Consider the following 19,326-nt stretch of genomic DNA (forward strand, 5'->3'; position numbering starts at 1 on the left):
TTTTTTGCTATTGTTCTTGCTTGCTTACCTAGTCTGTTGATTCAGCTGTGCACATATCCAGACATTAACTGGCTGCCCTTGTCTAATGCCTTTCATAATGTTGGGAACATGGGCTGGCATATGCAAATATTGGGGCGTACACCCCGACTGTTACGTAACAGTCGGTGTTATGTTGAGATTCGCCTGTTCTTCGGAGGTCTTTTAAACAAATGAGATTTATATAAGAAGGAGGAAACAATGGAGTTTGAGACTCACTGTATGTCATTTCCATGTACTGAACTCTTGTTATTTAACTATGCTGAGGTAAATTAAATTTTTGAATCTAGGGCACCTTTAAGTTAGGGGTTTGTTCAAGTTCTTAACATATGTAGATATATGTAGATATGTGTAGCTCCTATGTAGATGTGAGCCATAGCAAGCACCACAGTTCAACCTGAAGGAACTTCCGGCATGATTTTTCATTAGCTACATTTACATGCAACCATATAATCTGTTAGCAATCGGATTGATTGCTCAATCGGACAAAATAGCCTTCATGTAAACACCACAATCAATACACAATCAATGCAAGTTTGAGCTGAATGAAAATTCAATCATATTGGAATGGGTGGAGTAAATCTACACTCTAAAAAAATCCATAAAATTAGGGCACAATAGAGTACCTCAGGGATGACGTGTTTTTGTAGGCCAACCCAGAAGTTAGTGGCGCAAGGGTTCCCTCAATCAAAAGACTACGCATTTTTCCCATTGACTTTTAGAAAATTTGCAAAAAACAAGCTCTGTGTTTAACAAAGGGTTATGACAATTACACGTTTTGTCTATCAAGATAATCTTTACAAGTGAACACAACATTTATACATTTTGATGCCTAAATAAAGTCGTCAAATATAAAAAGCTAACAGGCAATAAACGGACTACAGCACACCATGGTTGCGGATCAACGTCACCAAGCTTCCTCAAACTGTATTTAAAAAACAACTTCATTTAAAAACATGCTTGCTGATTATGATCTGCACTGTTTATGAATACTTATCCACTTCTTGAAATGCTGTCCAAATGTGCTGTTTGTCATGATGACATCTAAAGTCCCCGCCAAAGGAAGTAGTCCCTTTTAGCAACGTATTAGCAACCGCCGTTTTTAAGACACAATAAAGGTTTAACCCTTAAATGCATACCTCGGGTCTTTAGTGACCCGGGACGTCATTCACTACCCTCCTCCTCGTTAATTTTTTAAAGTTAGACATCAACCTTCTTGGTATTTCTCAATCAATTTATTATAAAGAATACAACAAGAAAAATCACAAAATTCTAAAAGAATGTCTATTTTTGTATTCATTTTTTGTAAAAATTTTATAGGGTCGCTAACGACCCGTGGTGTTTATGAGTGTATGTATATTTTTTCTGCACAACAATAATTGAATCTTAGATGAAGGAATAAGTGCAATTCACCTTTATTCCACAAGGTGGCAATGTCTGATACACAATGCTGAAGTGACGACTCGTTCAGACAGAAAACGAAATAATAAGAAAAAACATGAAATGGCTCAGCGATTTACTGCAGAGCAAGTACTGAACGCAATAAAATATGACTGTAACTGTTACTGGATGGATCTGGTGAAGCTGTTAGCGATCAAAATACTGATTTTGAAGATGTTGAAAATTATATAGTTTTGAGAATATGTTTGAGATCGCGAATGGGCTCATATTCATGACCTCAAACATAAAGCTAGCCTATTATTTGCTGAATTTACTGGGAAATGAGCTCTGACGAGAAAATCACAAGCGGATTATAACTGGTGTGTTTTATGTCATAGATCAAAACGTGAAAATATTTAGAGGCGATTTATTTTAGGCAATTTAGCAAAAACCCATTTAAAAAAGAATTTTCCGTTTTTATTTTTTTTTTACAGGTGTTTTACCTGTATCTTGAATTTTGAACTTCATTGCGTTGTGTTTTAGGGGTAACGGAAATGTCTGTAAAATTACAGGATGATGTCTGGGTAATAAGCTGCCTCTACTGTTTCTGTTATTTTATGTATTTATTTTTTACAAAGTAGAAAAATATGATTAGTAGGAAAATATTAAGCATGTAAATGCTTGAATAAGATTAGATTTCAAAAATACCTTGTGTAGATGCTCAGTTATATCTTGCGAATGTGTGGTCTTATATGTCAGTTTTCTTTTTAGATACAGTACATTGTCAAGGCAAAAACGTCAATTATGCTCATGGTAACTTCGGTACATTATCGTGCTGGCTTTCTGAATGCACAATTTTGTTTAAAATACAGGTAATGCACACGTAAATTAATATGGAATCGAATTGCAAGGTTTAGAGTCCATATAAACAAGAATCAGACTGGATTCATTGGAATTGAAGAAAATTAGGGCAGCCTGCCTCATGGGCAACAGCATAGAGAACATCCATCCATGTGTAACGTCAAAACACTCTGAGGGATTTGTATTGGCAGAAGTCAAGTAAACAGCCCTCTAATGCCCTATTGTGTTAAATCACTCCAGTTTTGCATGAAAAAGCCAATTATCAGACTGAATGGGGACTGGGATTTATGTTTATAAAGGCTGAGAGGATCTTTGGAAACTGGAAGCTGTCGTAGTCCCATCAATCCCAGCTAGAGTGGTCTCCATCAGTATCGTCCACCTCCTAGGGTTGGGTTTATAGCTCCTTCGTCCATCTGACAGCTTTAGAGGGCGGTAAAATTATGTTCCAACATGGGGGACATAATGGGGCTCATTCTGGAGCTGTAACATCTGACAAATTTTGACTGACTGAGGGTTGGGTCAGAAAAAGGAAACGTGAGATCGGATCAGCGATATGACATGACTGACTAAATAATAGTCTGAATTATTTTTAAAAGGAACATTTTATTGAAAATATTGAAAAAAAAATCTAACTGCTGATATTTATAGGGCCAAAAGGTAAAATGGTAGCTGATAGATTGTAATGTAAATCAATGAGATCTTAATAACAGTATAGCAGACTACTTGCATAAAAATGATGTATGGATAATCAAGCAAACCTAAGTTGCTTCAGTCCAGTAAAAGTTCATAATATTACTACTGCTGTCAATCGATAAAAATAAAAAAAATATTAATTGCGATTAATCACACCTAACATTAAAGTTTTTAATATGTTTTTATATTGTAATAATTTCACATTTAATCTTCAAATTAATGTAGAAACAACATAAAGACTGTAAATTTTAAATATTTTGTTTAATGGCATATTTTTATGAATAAAGGCTAGTGTCACTGATACTGATGTCTCTATTAAACTGATTTTTTTCTCAATTTTAGCCATAACTGTTCAACATTACAGTATTATTGAAAGCTATCAATTTTAACATTTATTATTAGGCTTTAAAAATATAACAACTTTTAATTTAAGTGAACTTAAAAAAATCTTCACATAAACCCATTGGAATAAATGTCACATTTACCTGTGCCCTTAATATATCAGGGCTCAATTCTAAGGATTTTTTCTATTGGCCCGGTCAGATTGTTACTTGTCCTGCCAAAATGCAAAAAAAAAAAGTTATTGTTTTCATTGTTTTTGACTCATGTACACAGCAAAATCCCCAGAGTTAAATCAGCTCTGCTCAGAGTACATATGGTCCCTCTCTAAGTAGTGTTAAAATAACACTGAAGCAGAGTTAAAGTAATGAGATAATTAAGCAGTTAATAAGGCTGTGACTGAAGTCACTTGTAGTTCTTGTGTTTCTCTTTTCTTCAGTGATTCTGCTTGTTAACAGCAGGTGTTCATCACTAATCCACAATCATCACTTAATTAATTGCTTAATTATCTCATTAAATTTAACTCTGCTTTGGTGTTATTTTAACACTATTTAGAGAGGGACCATATGTACTCTGAGCAGAGTTGATTTAACTCTGGGGATTTTGCTGTGTAACCTTGCAAACAGTGCTTTAAGATTTCAGGTAGGTAAATTATGAATCGAATGTAGATTAATCATTTTTAAAGCTAAGTTATTCACTCAAAAGCTTTGAGTGATTTTCTCTTTGTCTTTAGTTCTTTGACTTTGATTAACATTAATGACAGACATCTCAGCAGCAGGTTTATTAGGTTGCTGTCACTTTAGGACCTGCCGCACAACACTTTACGTTCATTTAAAAGTCATTCAAGGATACTCGACAAAACAGGAATTTTGGCATAATTGTGTGTGTTTTTGTCCGTTCAAGCGCTGTTTGTGTCTTGTCGCGTGTGAATGGTCTATTTGCCTGAATAAGAGCGCGATCATACAATGTAATGCTATTGCCAAAGGATGACGGAAAAAAAATGGATACTGCCTTAATTATGTTAAATATTTTTAATGCGATCAAAATGAAAAAAAAAATATTGTATGCGTTAACGGGTTAATTTTGGCAGCCCTAAATATTACTAACAATATAAAAGTTATTCAGTTGCTTTAGAAAAATCAGCAAAGATTTCGTAGCAAAAAGTGTACCATGACCTGAAGGGGGACGTTTTTACAGTTATACTAAAAGGCCTTTAACTTGCTAAAAAAAGTAACTGTCAAGAAGCCATGTATAAGATTGTGTACAACAGGGTTTTCAGCAAAGTTTTGATCATGGAGGAGATAGCCTGCCATCAGCCTTTGCCCTTTTGAAAAATCTGAAAGAGTTTTACCATAACCAGCTTAGGAATTGTGCTAATAAAGCACTTCCTCTATAAAGTAACATAATTATGACTTTAATGCTAGCATAATACTAATGCTCTTTTTGGCTAATACTATAAACGATCCCTTAAAGGTGTAGTCTGATTAAACGTATGCGTCTTAACAACCATGGAAAATCTAAAACGCTAACATAATTTGCTGACGGCACCATCTCATGGAGCGTTGACTTTCACAAGCATAGTGGTGTAAGATCCCACGCTCCCACTGCTTGTGCTTTGCCACATAAACAGCTCAGCCAGCGTGGTCATTAAAAACCAATTTTGCCCTATAAAAACTAGTCTATCATATTTGATATAAACTAAAAGTACAGAGAGGGTCATTGCACAAGTATTTTGTTGCATAAACAAGGGTCCGGGAATATTTCTGCACCCTTTATACTCTTGTATGCGAACTGGAAGTGTATTTCTATGTAGTGAACACAGATAAGTGATACAAACAGTCAAACATTCTCAGAATGCAGCTGGACCAATTAGATTAGAGGAGCAGAACAAAGTGGTAAACTTAGAATTACCTTCAGTTCCGGCATGTTGACTATGAGAGCTAAAGGGACTTTAACATCAGGGTCATTGGTGTAGTCCATTGGAACCAAATGTGGAGCCAGCTCGTGGTATCTTCCATGCAAGCTGCAATGCAGAAAAAGTGAAAACTGGTTACTGGAGTTCATTACTCTTGCTCTGACTTCCTCTTAGCTAATCCTTTGAATCAGACCTCATTAGTTTTATTTTACTGTTGCTCTGTCACTTCTGTATGTAGCCTCTATTCTTTATATTAACATCGAGGGCTTTATTGTGTTTTATCCTCGACAGTTTTTGTGAAGTGTATGGGATACTTGTTATTTTGTAAAATTTTTATAAAGGCTTGTCAAATAAATAAAACTAAAACTAAAAATTCACAACTACTGAACAAAATGAGAAATTTCAAATGTAATAGAGAAGACCACTACTGTAATCTACTGATTTACTGAGAAAGAAGATGTCAAGATGTCAAATATCAAGTTAAAGTCAGCATGAAATGGAAGTTGAGATTGTCTTTCCTTCCCAATTCTGAACAGTTTTAATTTCGTTGACAAATAATTTGTCGTATTTTTCGCCAACATTTTTTCACTGATGAAAACGATGATAACTAAATATAAAACAGACAAAAACTATAATGAAAATCTATTGGCCTTTTCGTCAATGAATAAGAACGAGACAAAAATGTTAGGAAGGGACGATTTGTGAAGAGATTCAATCACAATGAATCTCTTTGTGTGGTAGAGAGGTTTCATGTTGTTGTCAGATTTCATTGGTGATTTCAAATATGAAATTTAATCGAAAGCTTAGCGAACAGCTTTGGAGAATTTGATGTTTTCCCAATCAAAGAGATAGGAGAGGCGTTTCAAAGATGGCCGCCGAGTGAAACGACTTGTCTTAAAGTGACCTTGACTTTGCGCACCCATCTGAAGCATGCACACAGAAAGCCACCTCTCTGACAGCGTGCGAGTGCTGAATTGAGTTCTCTTATCGTGCTTAAAAGGACAAATACACACAAAAAATATATCAACCTGCCTGTTTTGGCGAGTATTCATTTAAACAGTCAGTTATGTCTTGAGTGAAAGTAAACAGCCTGGGAGAAAATGTTTTGGTTCGTTAGTTCTTTAAGTTAAGTGACTGTAGCCTAAACCTGCTGCTCTCGAGTCCTTAATGTTAATTCAAACAACAAAAGAAAAAGGGAACATCATTCACTGCTCTCGACTGAGTAACTTTAGTAGCTTTAATAAGGATCTATACAAGGAAGACTATGCACTGTTATTTTACATTTGATCACTTTATTAAATTTCTGTAGGTAGAACTGTATTTCTGACCTGAATACTACTGTTAGACCTACCTCACAAACTTAAAGCACAGTTTATTTAATTTCTGTCTTTGTTCTCTTGTATTTATTTGTTCTTATTTTTGTTTCTTATTTACTGAATGTTTGAATTTAGTCGACTAAATCTATTGTAGGTTTAGTCAACTAAAATCTTATGATATTTAGTCGACAAAAACTAGACTATAACTAAAACAATTGAGATGACTTACATATGACTAAAACTAAGGCTGCATTTGCACTGGCACAAACTAAAATCAGATTTTTTACTCACATCTGACACGTGTAAACCCATCCATTCTGAGCCACTTCCAAATGTGGTTTTAAATCAGATACATATCCGATATCTGGCTATCTGACCTACATCTAAACACATATATTCAATTCCACTTGAAATTCCAAGACACCACTAGACGGCTGTGACATGTTTACCCACAAAGACCACTTTTTAATGTGGAAGCTTTATATATTGGTAAGAATAGAAACATTCAGAAGAAACATAGAAACTTGTTTTCAACTCTCCCCTGTAAATTGTACAAATTGACAATTAACATTAATTAACACTGTTCTCAAACAAGAAAAAATGTAGGGAGGGACTTGATATTGTCTATTGGGAATTGATTGGATCACTGGACGATTGTGGTTTGCTATTGTGAGTGACAGGTTGACCCCGCCCTCACATCAGTAAACACGTCATCAGAGAAGAGATGAGATGTCACTGCAAGAGGGAGGGGAAGTTATTATGATTAAAGATTACAAGGGCACATAATAAAAAATAAAAAAAAAGATGTCCTCGAATAAATCATGTATAATAAATTCCATAAAAATAAAAATTCCATAAAAAACAAGAATTGTCAATTCTGATTTCATGGTGATTTTAAGATTAAATATTTTGGAAGGAACTATAATCCTTTAATACAAAAGAAAAAGAAAACAAAAAAATTACAAAGAACAACAAAGGAAAATGTTTATATTTTTGTTTGGTAATGCAATTACAGAACAGAACAAGACGAAAACATAACAAAAAACAACCTACGTATTGTTTTGTTTCTTTGTTGATTTAATGACAGCTAAATAAAATAAAACAATAAAAATAAAAAACAGTAATGCGATACTTATGTGATACTTATTTTCCAACAGCAGTGGTTTATATTTAATTCAGAAATTACCACAATGGATTAAACTAAATGCATTTTACAAATAATGTAAAATTCAATTGTTAATCACACTAACCCTTCATAATTATGCACTCAGTGTAAGAGGAATTGACTAAGCAGGCAGATTTCACAAGGCTGTTTTGTCTGTTTGTTCCTCACAGAGAGATCTGGACACTTGCCAGCCAACGGTGAACTGATGACTCATTCTGAGCATGGCAACAAGACAGAGGGAAGCGGACACTGTAATAGGCCTTTGCAGCAGTAATAAAAAAAAGAAAAAACTTGTACATAGATGATAGGACAGCAGGGACACAGGACGATATAGAAAGCTGATGAATCTTTGTATAAGCAACAATTAAATAAGCAATTAAGTTAACATTCTGCATTAATAGTCCTGTATATGTCACAAAAACAAAACAACATCTTTATCATCTTACTTGTTTGTTGATTACTGAGCAAAACCAAACCAAACAAAGCATAAACAAAAAGAAACAAAAAAACAAAGTAAAATAAAATAACTAAAACAAACAAATAAACAAAAAAAAATCAAAGCAAGCATGAATTAAAACAAAAAGAAAAACAATGAATAATAAACAAACAAAAAAGATAAAAGGAAGCTGATATCACAGAGTATACTGAAACAAGTAACAAAATCCTCTAGGCCTTGTTTGAATAAACAAGTAAATATAGAAGGCTAAAACAACCTATTGTAAGAAAGAAAGAAGCATTCTCCATTCACAACCGTAAAAATGTAACTCACCAATATGACACTTTAGATTATTTTCCGAACATCAATAAATACTAAGAAATGTTAAACCAATATTATACTTCATATGAAACACTACACTGTTGTAGTAAACTACAATTTAGTGATTAAGCGTGTGATCAGTAATTGCTCCAGCTTGCAGAATTCAATAATAAACACATACATTACAATAACTGCGGCCCATTATATTTGTATTATGACATATGATAATATGTTTTCAGACAAAAAGCTTTGCTATTAGCAGAGGCTGTGGAAATATTTCTAGTATTGATGACTGTACAGTATATGCTACTGTATCTTGTTCCTGCCATAGTTACAAGAACAGAGACAAATCTCATGTTCCACCACAGGCATCCAATCAGGATGCAAGGAAATACAAGCCAATTCATAACGATTGCCGATAACCCTACGCTAACCTTGCATAACAGTGTGGCGGACTGTGCGGAGAACAGGAGAAACTGAGTGTTTTATGAAGGTGATAAAGTACAAGACTCCATTAGGTTTGCCAGTGATTGTCTATTTTGTTTCTCGTGCTCCACTGGACCTGTTATCAAAACCAATCTCAGTGTCATTGCAGAGGCACAATCCATCCACATGAATCAAAATGGGCTGACACATCTTATGTAAGAACTGGATCTACTTATGAAACATTGGATGGCATCCCTGAAAGAGCTGTCGGAAGTAAGAGTTCTTATGCAAATAAGGTGAGGTTTGCGAGCTGTTTTGAAAGCACAAAACTAAAATTGGTAGACATAATTCATATAAGTTATTCATTATATATGTAAGTGCGCCATCAAGCTATAGCTCTGATCACTATGTGATATCCAGAGCCAACAATTCTTGAACCCTACATATTAAACGTCAGTACGTGACACTGTTTGTGTTACAAACCTGATTGATACCCCAAATAATGTGGCTTGCTGAAGAGAGATGTGTGCTATTGCTTGTCTAAGGCATCAGATGTACATTTTTGCCTGGTGAACAATAAAACAGCCCAAAAAGTCCCATTCAACCTACAGTGAAGGACCTTTAGAAAACCACATAGCAACACACTGAAAACACCTTAGATATGTCATAGCAACACTCTAAACCACTCAACACCTTAGCAACTACATAGCAACACTAACTCACTCAGAAAACCTTAGCAACTGCATAGCAACACTCTAAACCACTCAAAACACCTTGGCAACTCCAAAGCAACATCACTCTAATACACTCAGAACACCTTGGCAACTCCATAGCAACACTCTAATACACTCAGAATACCTTGGCAACTGCATAGCAACATTCTAACACACTCAGAACACCTTGGCAACTGCATAGAAACACTCTAAAGCACTCAGAACACCTTGGCAACCCCATAGCAACACTCTAACACACTCAGAACACCTTGGCAACCCCATAGCAACACTCTAACACACTCAGAACACTGTGCCAACTGCATAGAAACACTCTAAAGCACTCAGAACACCTTGGGAAACCCATAGCAACACACATTCAGAACACCTTGGCAACTGCATAGCAACACTCTAACACACCCAGAACACCTTGGCAACCCCATAGCAACAGACACTCAGAACAGCTTGGCAACCCCATAGAAACACTCTAACACACTCAGAACACCTTGGCAACCCCACAGAAACACACACTCAGAACACCATGGCAACTGCATAGCAACACTCTAACACAGTCTGAACACCTTGGCAACTACATAACAACTCTCTAACACACTCGGAACACCTTGACAACTGCATAGCAACACTCTAACATACTCAGAACACCTCGGCAACTGCATAGCAACACTCTAACATACTCAGAACACCTTGGCAACCCCACAGAAACACACACTCAGAACACCATGGCAACTGCATAGCAACACTCTAACACAGTCTGAACACCTTGGCAACTACATAACAACTCTCTAACACACTCGGAACACCTTGACAACTGCATAGCAACACTCTAACATACTCAGAACACCTTGGCAACCCCATAGAAACACTCTAACACACTCATAACACCTTGGCAACCCCATAGAAACACTCTAACACACTCAGAACGCATTGGCAACTGCATAGCAACACTCTAACACACTCTGAACACCTTGGCAACCCCATAGAAACACTCTAACACACTCATAACACCTTGGCAACCCCATAGAAACACTCTAACACACTCAGAACACCTTGGCAACCCCACAGAAACACTCTAGAGCACTCAGAACACCTTCGCAACCAGATAGCAGCATGCTTAACCATTTACAACCTAAACCTAAGCACTGAGAACACCTTGGCAACTCCACAGCAACCACTCACAACAACACCTTAGCTGTTGCACAAGTAAGCACTACACAAACTAGCACCAAAAATCTCATTCAGATAAAGTATGCATTGCCAGAGACAAAGATCAGACTGGATCAATATTTTATTTGACTTTAGCAGTGGTAGCTCTAGCATGGTATCATTATCCAGAGCCCCAAGGATTTAACAACATCAAGCTAATTTTTATGTAGAATATGTTGCAGTTTATTCAAAGCATCCTGGTGCATTACAGCACCCAGCGAAAGGGTAATGAAAGCAGAGGGTTACAAAGCACTCTGGGGACATGAGATAAAAGCCAGTAATGGTTCATTGCTGAAGAATAAGCGGAGCCTATAATGGCCATTAGAAAGTAATGCATTAAACATCTCATTAACCCCTTTCATGGACGCAGCCTCTATGTTACACTTTAGCCTAGTTAATAAATGCATGGATTTTTTTTAAACCACTACATGAAACAAATACGTGAGAAGTCTTTACAGATACGGTGCATCTTTATCGAGAGATTGTGGTTTCTCTGATTGGAATAACTCAACTATGTGTGGTAGTGATAAGGTGATGTGTTGAGATGAAAGTAAGATGTTTCTTTGCTAAAGGAACCTACACACCATGGTGAGGCTTATTCACCGTCAAAGAAAAGTCCATGAGCCATCATGAGTCACCAGGGGACTGTAGGATGGGTTTCATTATGATAACGGAGGCCTTTCATTACAGTCTCACTCATTAGATGGGTATTACAGCCACAAAAAAACAATTAATCACAACCAGTACTGATCAACATGAAGATCTTCACCAGCTGCTCATGTGATCTCAGCAAAATGCCTCTGGAGAAGGAATTCTGGGTAATATAATATAAAGAACTTTCCATTAATAGGGTCTGAAATTCTTAAACTGATCATTAGCAGAAAAAAAAATGTGAAAAAAAGACTTTAACATTCAGAAAAAATTGATCATCAGTCTAAAGACGTCAAATTAAACATGAGCTGTTTTACTTTGGAATTAGGACTGGATTGCAGATTTATTTTAAATTAAGATGTCACTCAGTAAAGTGTTACACGCAACTTTAATAATTGTTTATGTACAGTATATCCTAAAAGAAAAAATATGGGATTTGCACCTAAAAACAAAAACAAAATGAGACACCAAACGTACCTTATTCTTGGAAATCCACCTTAGACATATCTTATTCTGTGAGTTTATTTAAAGGCTGCAATGCGCACATTTTTAAAGACTGCATTATAGAAGAGCATCCACATAAATGTCTATCAGAATCGTAATAAAATCTCATTTAACTGTCACTATGTCCACGACCAGGGACTCGGACGGACATGGCCAAGAAAACAGCAGTAAATCATCTGTACGTGATGCAGCGCAGCATCCTGAATCATATCATATTATCCTTTCAAGCTTTACACACCAGGGCAAACATCACACCAATCTATCAATCTCACATCACACATAATGGACATTAGAACTGAACATAATACACTCTCAGTTGAAGTGAGAGCGATGCATTTTGCGTAGCCTGATAGTTTGGTGAAAGATGGCAATGATATTGGAATAGAAGGTCGATGAGAGCTTTGAGACAGCTCAGGGAACATCAAGAGAAACTACTAGAACATTGTGGTTGGCATTGAGTTGCTGATGATTAAAGATCAATCATATGTCCCATAATCAATATGTCATGGCAAGTAATTTACATCAAAACACTGATTCTTTCGTAACAGCTCCATAAAATCTAAAAGCTGAGTCACTGAGAGAACAACAAAGCAAAGTAGGCAGATACCTACTAAATTTCCTTCACAGAAACTGACTTATGAAAACGTAAGTGGTATGTACAGCATTGGAAATGTCCTGGCTATGAGTCAATGGGGAAGTACACTAGCTACAGCTCAGCCAATCAAAGCCTTTTGTTAGGCTTCTGTATTACCGTAATTGGGTCGTTTGACTGTAAACTGACACTGTACCCCTTTCTCCTGTATCTGTTTTTAATTTCTTAAAGTAGACACTTGATCTTCAAACGACGGCGATTAACAGCATATCCTGAAACCCGAGAGCAATATGTCAATCCTATTAGAACAGAAAGCAAACAATTTGTTTTATTTATACCTAATGCACAGAGGGAATGGACAACAGCCAGGTCGAATAACAACACAAGGCTTTATTTCTTTATGTTATAGTGAATAGGAATCTACAAAGGAATGAACCAGACCTGATGTGATACTTTGCGAGTCTGTGCCTAATCAAGAGATTGAGTTCCAGGTGTTTCGTAAGGTTTGAAAAGCGATCCTACACCGTGTGAGAAATGCAGGTAACAGCGCTTACCCAAAAAGTCTCCATTTCAACCACTGAAAAACCATGCTAGAAGCATCTTAGGAACACAAAGTTTGTTACAATGTTAATTAAAGAACAAGTTATGATAATGCAATGCAAATGTTGTTAGTGTTTTTTCATGACAATTCATAACTATTTTACTGGTGATTTTGATGATTTCATACGGATTTGTGATCTCATTCATACATTTTTGTACAATCTGCTCACACCCCATCAAGGGTTAGGTTTAGGGGTGGCGTTAGGGTGGAGCTTCATGCTTAAAGGGTTAGTTCACCCAGAAATTAAAATTCTGTCATTTACAGTTTTTTACAGACGCTAGGACACATTTCTCAATACTTAGGTCACTTTTGCAAAACTCTTCACACAGTTCTCCTAACCAACTTTCAGCTTGGCAAAGCAGTTCATTTCACATTCAAAATGCACTACAACTACCAAAACACTGTATTCAGGTCTCAAATCAACTTATTCTTTCAGAACACTAGCAAAGGTTGACAGCCGACAAACACACTTTGTCACCCACAAAACAATGACCTAAAAAACACTAACAACATGTAGCATTATACAATGTTTTCTTGTGTAAAACAAGGACATATCTCTGTTTATAATTCACTGCAATATATGTTACTGGAATGAATCAGACATGATGCAGAATTTGTCAATATTTTATGTCGTTTATTTATTTTTATAATTTTTTATAATTCCAAAGTACAAGAATTTGTATACACACCATCCACTGATACAGATACAATTCAATTGTTGTTATAGCATTTAATTTTAAGATTTAAAATATATTTCATTAAAATATTACTGTAGGAATGTAGCAAATTGCTGTCTTATTCAGTTTTGTATTATGTTATTGTTTTGAACATAAGTTTAACAGTTTTGAAAACAGTATGTAAGCATGTGCAAATTGGCTTGTACGTACAAAGAGTTTTAGCAGTTGTTGTGTCTGAGTGAGAAAAGAATTCATGAAATTTGAGAGATGTAGTCATTGAATGCATTTTGTGCCAAAGCAATGATAACTGATCCTCAGTTTAGCCCATATAGACTTCTGTTGTGCTCACTGTGTGAAGAATTTTGCAAAAGTGACCTAAGTATTGAGAAATGTGTCCTAGCGTCTGTAAAAAACTGTAATACTCACCCTCATGTCGTTCCACACCTGTAAGACCTTCATTCATCTTCGGAACACAAATTAAGATATTTTTGATAAAATCCCATGGCTCAGTGAGGCCTCCATTGACAGCAAGATAATTAACACTTTCACTTTTTCACTTTTTGTGCGGCAAAAAACACCAAAATAACAAATTTATTCAACAATATCTAGTGATGGGCGATTTCAAAACATTGCTTCATGAAGCTTCGAAGCTTTACGAATCTTTTGTTTCGAATCAGCGGGTATCAAACTGCCAAAGTCATGCGATTTTAGTAAACGAGGATTCGTTACATTATAAGTGTTTCGAAATTGGTTCACCACTGGGGGGCGTGACTTTGGCAGTTTGATACGCGCTCTGAACCACTGATTCGAAACAAAAGATTCGTAAAGCTTCATGAAGCAGTGTTTTGAAATCGCCCATCACTAGGTATTGTTGATTAAAGTTATTATTTGTTTTTTGCCGCACAAAAGTATTCTTATCACTTTAATGTAGTCACATGAAGTGTTTTAAATATGTCGGATTTCATCAAAAATATCTTAATTTGTGTTCTGAAGATGAACGAAGGTCTTACGGGTGTGGAACGACATGAGGGTGAGTAATTAATGACAGAATTTTCATTTTTTGGGTGAACTAACCCTTTAATTTTTATATAAATCGCCAATTTGCAAAATAATTGCATTTTCTCATGAAATCGGGTTGGGTATTCATACATGTTCTAGTACATGAACATTTTCCTACAATTGAATTAAGATTGTAAGCATATGAACACATATGAACTTTCAACATGGCTTCATAAGTAGTTTATTTGTTAGTGAAATTGTATTAATTCATATAGTTTGGTTGTAGAAAAATTTATGACCCAACCATAATTGAAATAGAAAAAAAAATACATAAAAGTTGGACATTTTTGTATGATCCAAGTGGTCCATTATCATTTGATTTTATATATTTGATCTTGTACAAATATATATCTATAGATCTTCCTCAAATATATATATCTACATTTGCCTAATTTGACATTATAACAATTAAATCTGAAAAGTTTCTTGAAAGGTTTTCCATCATTGACTGATAAATGAGACTCCCGCAATGGGATTGAATCTGAGTAACTCGGTCATATGCAGCAGTATTGTTGCAAACCTTTCATTAATGTCAATTTCAATCAGCCCTCAGAAGACTCACAAATATTTGTACATTTATAAAGTTTATGTTTGCACTGTAGATACTGTTAATATGTTGTATTATATGTATTCTTGTCTATGCAAACATACTAAAATGCGCATATAATGTATGTGTAAACTTTATGTAATAGCTATAAAAATGAATGAGATCACCCTGAGTATGTGTATATAATGCACCGAAGCAGCACTGGGATGCAAGATAAAAGCAACATTGTAAGAGGATTCTTAGTAGCTGTAACTAATGGCTGGCCTGCTTAAGCTGAGCTGTAAAATACGGCCGAGTCAATAACTGTGACTGAGCCTATTTGTGTTTACAGAGCCACTAGAGCAGAAGGAAATTGTGTGAAAAACAGTGAGATTGCTCGGGAAAATCACAATTTTGGGCTTTAAAAAATTATCTACTGCTTTTGAAATATAAAATCAGAAAGAAAAAAGCGTTTTATACGTTAATTCCAGACAAAATAATTTCAACCTCCTCAGGGGCCAATCATACAGAATGGGTTTTGTTGAATGGTATTCAATTTATTTTAACTTGAGCGCCACATTTTAAGAATGCTGTATTATGTGCGAGACGCAAATGCAACGGTCAAACACATCTGTCTATCACATGTATACAATGAAAAACAATGGGAAAGAAGGGCAGCGGAAGGCAAAAGCGTGTTCAGTGTGAACGGCCCCTAATTGTAATTCAGATCAAGTTATGGTTGCCTCAATTTATTACCAACAATTTCATTACATACAAAATGAGCGCCCATGATGACATAAAACCTGCCTTATAAACAACATTCTTAGACTATGTAATATTAAAAGCTGAAAAATGTAATTTACAACTTCACTGCAGTAGCTGTGCAATGAAGCATCTACTGTTTAATCACCCAGTTATCCTGTTGCCATTGTTTACTTATATGCTAAATAGAATAATATTTAACAATATAAACAAAAATTTATACATGCTATACTTCTTTATTTATAAAACTATCAGAACTTACAAGCTATGTAGAGAAAATGGGTAAATTGGATGGCAGCCACCTGGTCTAATTGAGGCTGGCAGAGAAATTGAGTGATGGAATCTAGTTTTAGCTTGGAGCTCATGCTGATTAATACCAACAAACCTTTCGGATTGAAAGCCGATTAGTACAGCTACACTGAATGATGCTGCATTGGGCCAAAAGTACAGCGTTATATATGTATATACCAACGGCTTACAACCGAGGCAATGTCATGTTAGTGGCTAAAGACAATTACACGCTTTGCTGCTTGCTGCATGGCCTGTCAGAGAGAGATTCTGATAGAGCCACAAAAAAGCAAGAAAAAAAATCACATTCTTGCAGACAGAGCGAGGCTATAAATCTCAATTGGATGGGATGTAATCTCTCTCACAATGTTTACCAGGACAAATGTTTCTCGCTTAAGAACATTGGCTTCTAATTCAAAGAATGCCTCTGTAGAGCTTTCCAAAAGCGTTTCTTTCGAGGAAAAAAGTATGCTTACATTTTACTCAAGTACTAAAAAGTAGTGAAAAAGTTCAATCTAATTGAAAATGTACTATTTTAGCTTTTTAGAGTATCATATTGTTAGCTTAGCTACATGCTAATGTCAAAACAGCTGAAGAACAGCAGAGAAATCTTGTATTTAGTGGCATGGCTTGGTTTTCTGGGTCACCTGACTTAAGACAAATTGACTAAAAATATAGCTATATATGATAGATATTTTATTCAATACTGAAGAGTAGCGCTAAAATGCACAATCTCCTTAAAATTGGACTATTTTAATCTATATGTAACACTGTTAGCTTAGAGTTGCTGACTATGCCCAAATGCCTATAAGTAGAGAAAAAAGTTGGCTGTAAATTTATATATACACCAATCGATACTGAAAAGTAGCACCGAAAAAGGTTAATCCAACTAAAAATGTACTATTTTAAACAATAATTGTATACTAGGTATTTGTGTGCTTTTTAGAGTATCACATTGTTAGCTTAGCTACATGCTAATGTCAAACAGTTGAAAGGTGCCCTAGAATTAAAAAGTGAATTTATCTTGGCATAGTTAAATAACAAGAGTTCAGTACATGGAAATGACATACAGTGAGTCTCAAACTCCATTGTTTCCTCCTTCTTATATAAATCTCATTTGTTTAAAAGACCTCCGACCAACAGGCGAATCTCAACATAACACCGACTGTTACGTAACAGTCGGGATCATTAATATGTACGCCCCCAATATTTGCATATGCCAGCTCATGTTCAAGGCATTACACAAGGGCAGCCAGTATTAACATCTGGATCTGTGCACAGCTGAATCATCAGACTATGTAAGCAAGTAAGGACAATAGCGAAAAATGGCAGATCGAGCAATAATAACTGACATGATCCATGATATCATGATATTTTTTGTGATATTTGTAAATTGTCTTTCTAAATGTTTCGTTAGCATGTTGCTAATGTACTGTTAAATGTGGTTAAAGTTACCATAGTTTATTATTCACGGAGACAAGACTGTCATTATTTTCATTTTTTAAACACTTGCAGTCTGTATAATTCATAAACACAACTTCATTCTTTATAAATCTCTCCAACAGTGTGTAATGTTAGCTTTAGCCACGGAGCACTATCAAACTCATTCAGAATCAAATGTAAACATCCAAATAAACACTGTACTTGCGCGATTAGACGTTGCATGACGAACACTTTGTAAAGATCCATTTTGAGGGTTATATTAGCTGTTTGAACTTTTTTTAATGTTGTTTAAGGCAAGCGCGAGCTCCGTGGGCGGGGAGCGTGAGCATTTAAAGGGGCCGCAGCCTAAATCGGCTCATATTTAATGATGCCCCAAAAAAATTAATTAAAAAAAAATCTATGGGGTATTTTGAGCTGAAACTTCACAGACACATTCAGGGGACACCTTAGACCTATATTACATCTTTTAAAAAGACGTTCTACGACACCTTTGTAATAAATCGTGAGACAAATCTTGTCAAATTTGGTTGAAATATTTTATGAAGTGAATCTCTTGTGTGCCTCATGTAAACTGCCTATGTAGAGTGCTCCAAATGATGAAGTCGAGAAAAAAATTACATTTCATTCAGTACTAAAAATACAGCGACAAAAAAGTTCAATCCAACTAAAAATGTACTGCTTTAGCAAATAATTGTTTTTATGCTTGTTGGAGTATCACATTGTTAGCTTAGCTACATGCTAATGTCAAACAGTTGAAATCAATTGACCCTTCGCCGGAAGTTTGATTGACAAGCGATCTAACCAATCATAACGCTGAATCCGCCATTTTGTCTGACAAAGCAGAGTTAGAAGATTAACCTCGGTGGACAACATTCCTTCTGATGTTCATTCATGTTTATTTGATGCTATAAATGAACTAGTATGAAGAGATGATCGGTTAACGAGCCGCTTGAGCTGAGACGCTACAGCAATCTGTCACGACACATTAAAGAGCCACAAAACGGTTTTTATTGTTCAAATTTCTTTAAAAAAATGACACAATTTGACAGCTGGGACTTTGTTTAATATCATAAGTAACCTGCTCTGTCTTGTCTGTTTTTCACTCTGTGTGGCGTGACAGCGCCATGGCTTGTCGGACAAAGCAACAGTAACTAAGGGAGGCGGGTCTTTGCGAAGGGTCAATTGTGGGATGAATCTCTTGTGCACTTCATGTGACTAGCGCTATACTGAAAAATACAGTTAAAATAGATCTTTAATTAAAAAATTAACTATCCGATTAAAATTTGACTATTTTATCAAATATTTGTTGGCAATATGTAGTTAGCTTTTCAAATCTCTTCTGTTTTACAATAATTTATGTAGAATGATGTGCAGAATTGCCTATGTAGAGTGTTCAAAATC

The 19,326-nt window shown here is 35.6% G+C and overlaps 1 protein-coding gene across 3 annotated transcripts in view; it reads right to left on the reverse strand.

The window, feature by feature from the left end:
• Positions 1-19,326, reverse strand: part of cib2 (calcium and integrin binding family member 2) — a 37,221-nt gene that overhangs the window by 6,923 nt on the left and 10,972 nt on the right. For all 3 annotated transcript variants that reach the window (XM_048158823.1, XM_048158821.1, XM_048158822.1), the window contains one exon: positions 5,221-5,332. In XM_048158823.1, coding sequence (XP_048014780.1) covers positions 5,221-5,332 — 112 coding nt within the window. The remainder of the gene's footprint in view (positions 1-5,220; positions 5,333-19,326) is intronic.

Source organism: Megalobrama amblycephala, linkage group LG15 (genome assembly GCF_018812025.1).
Source record: "Megalobrama amblycephala isolate DHTTF-2021 linkage group LG15, ASM1881202v1, whole genome shotgun sequence".
Lineage (NCBI taxonomy): Eukaryota > Metazoa > Chordata > Actinopteri > Cypriniformes > Xenocyprididae > Megalobrama > Megalobrama amblycephala.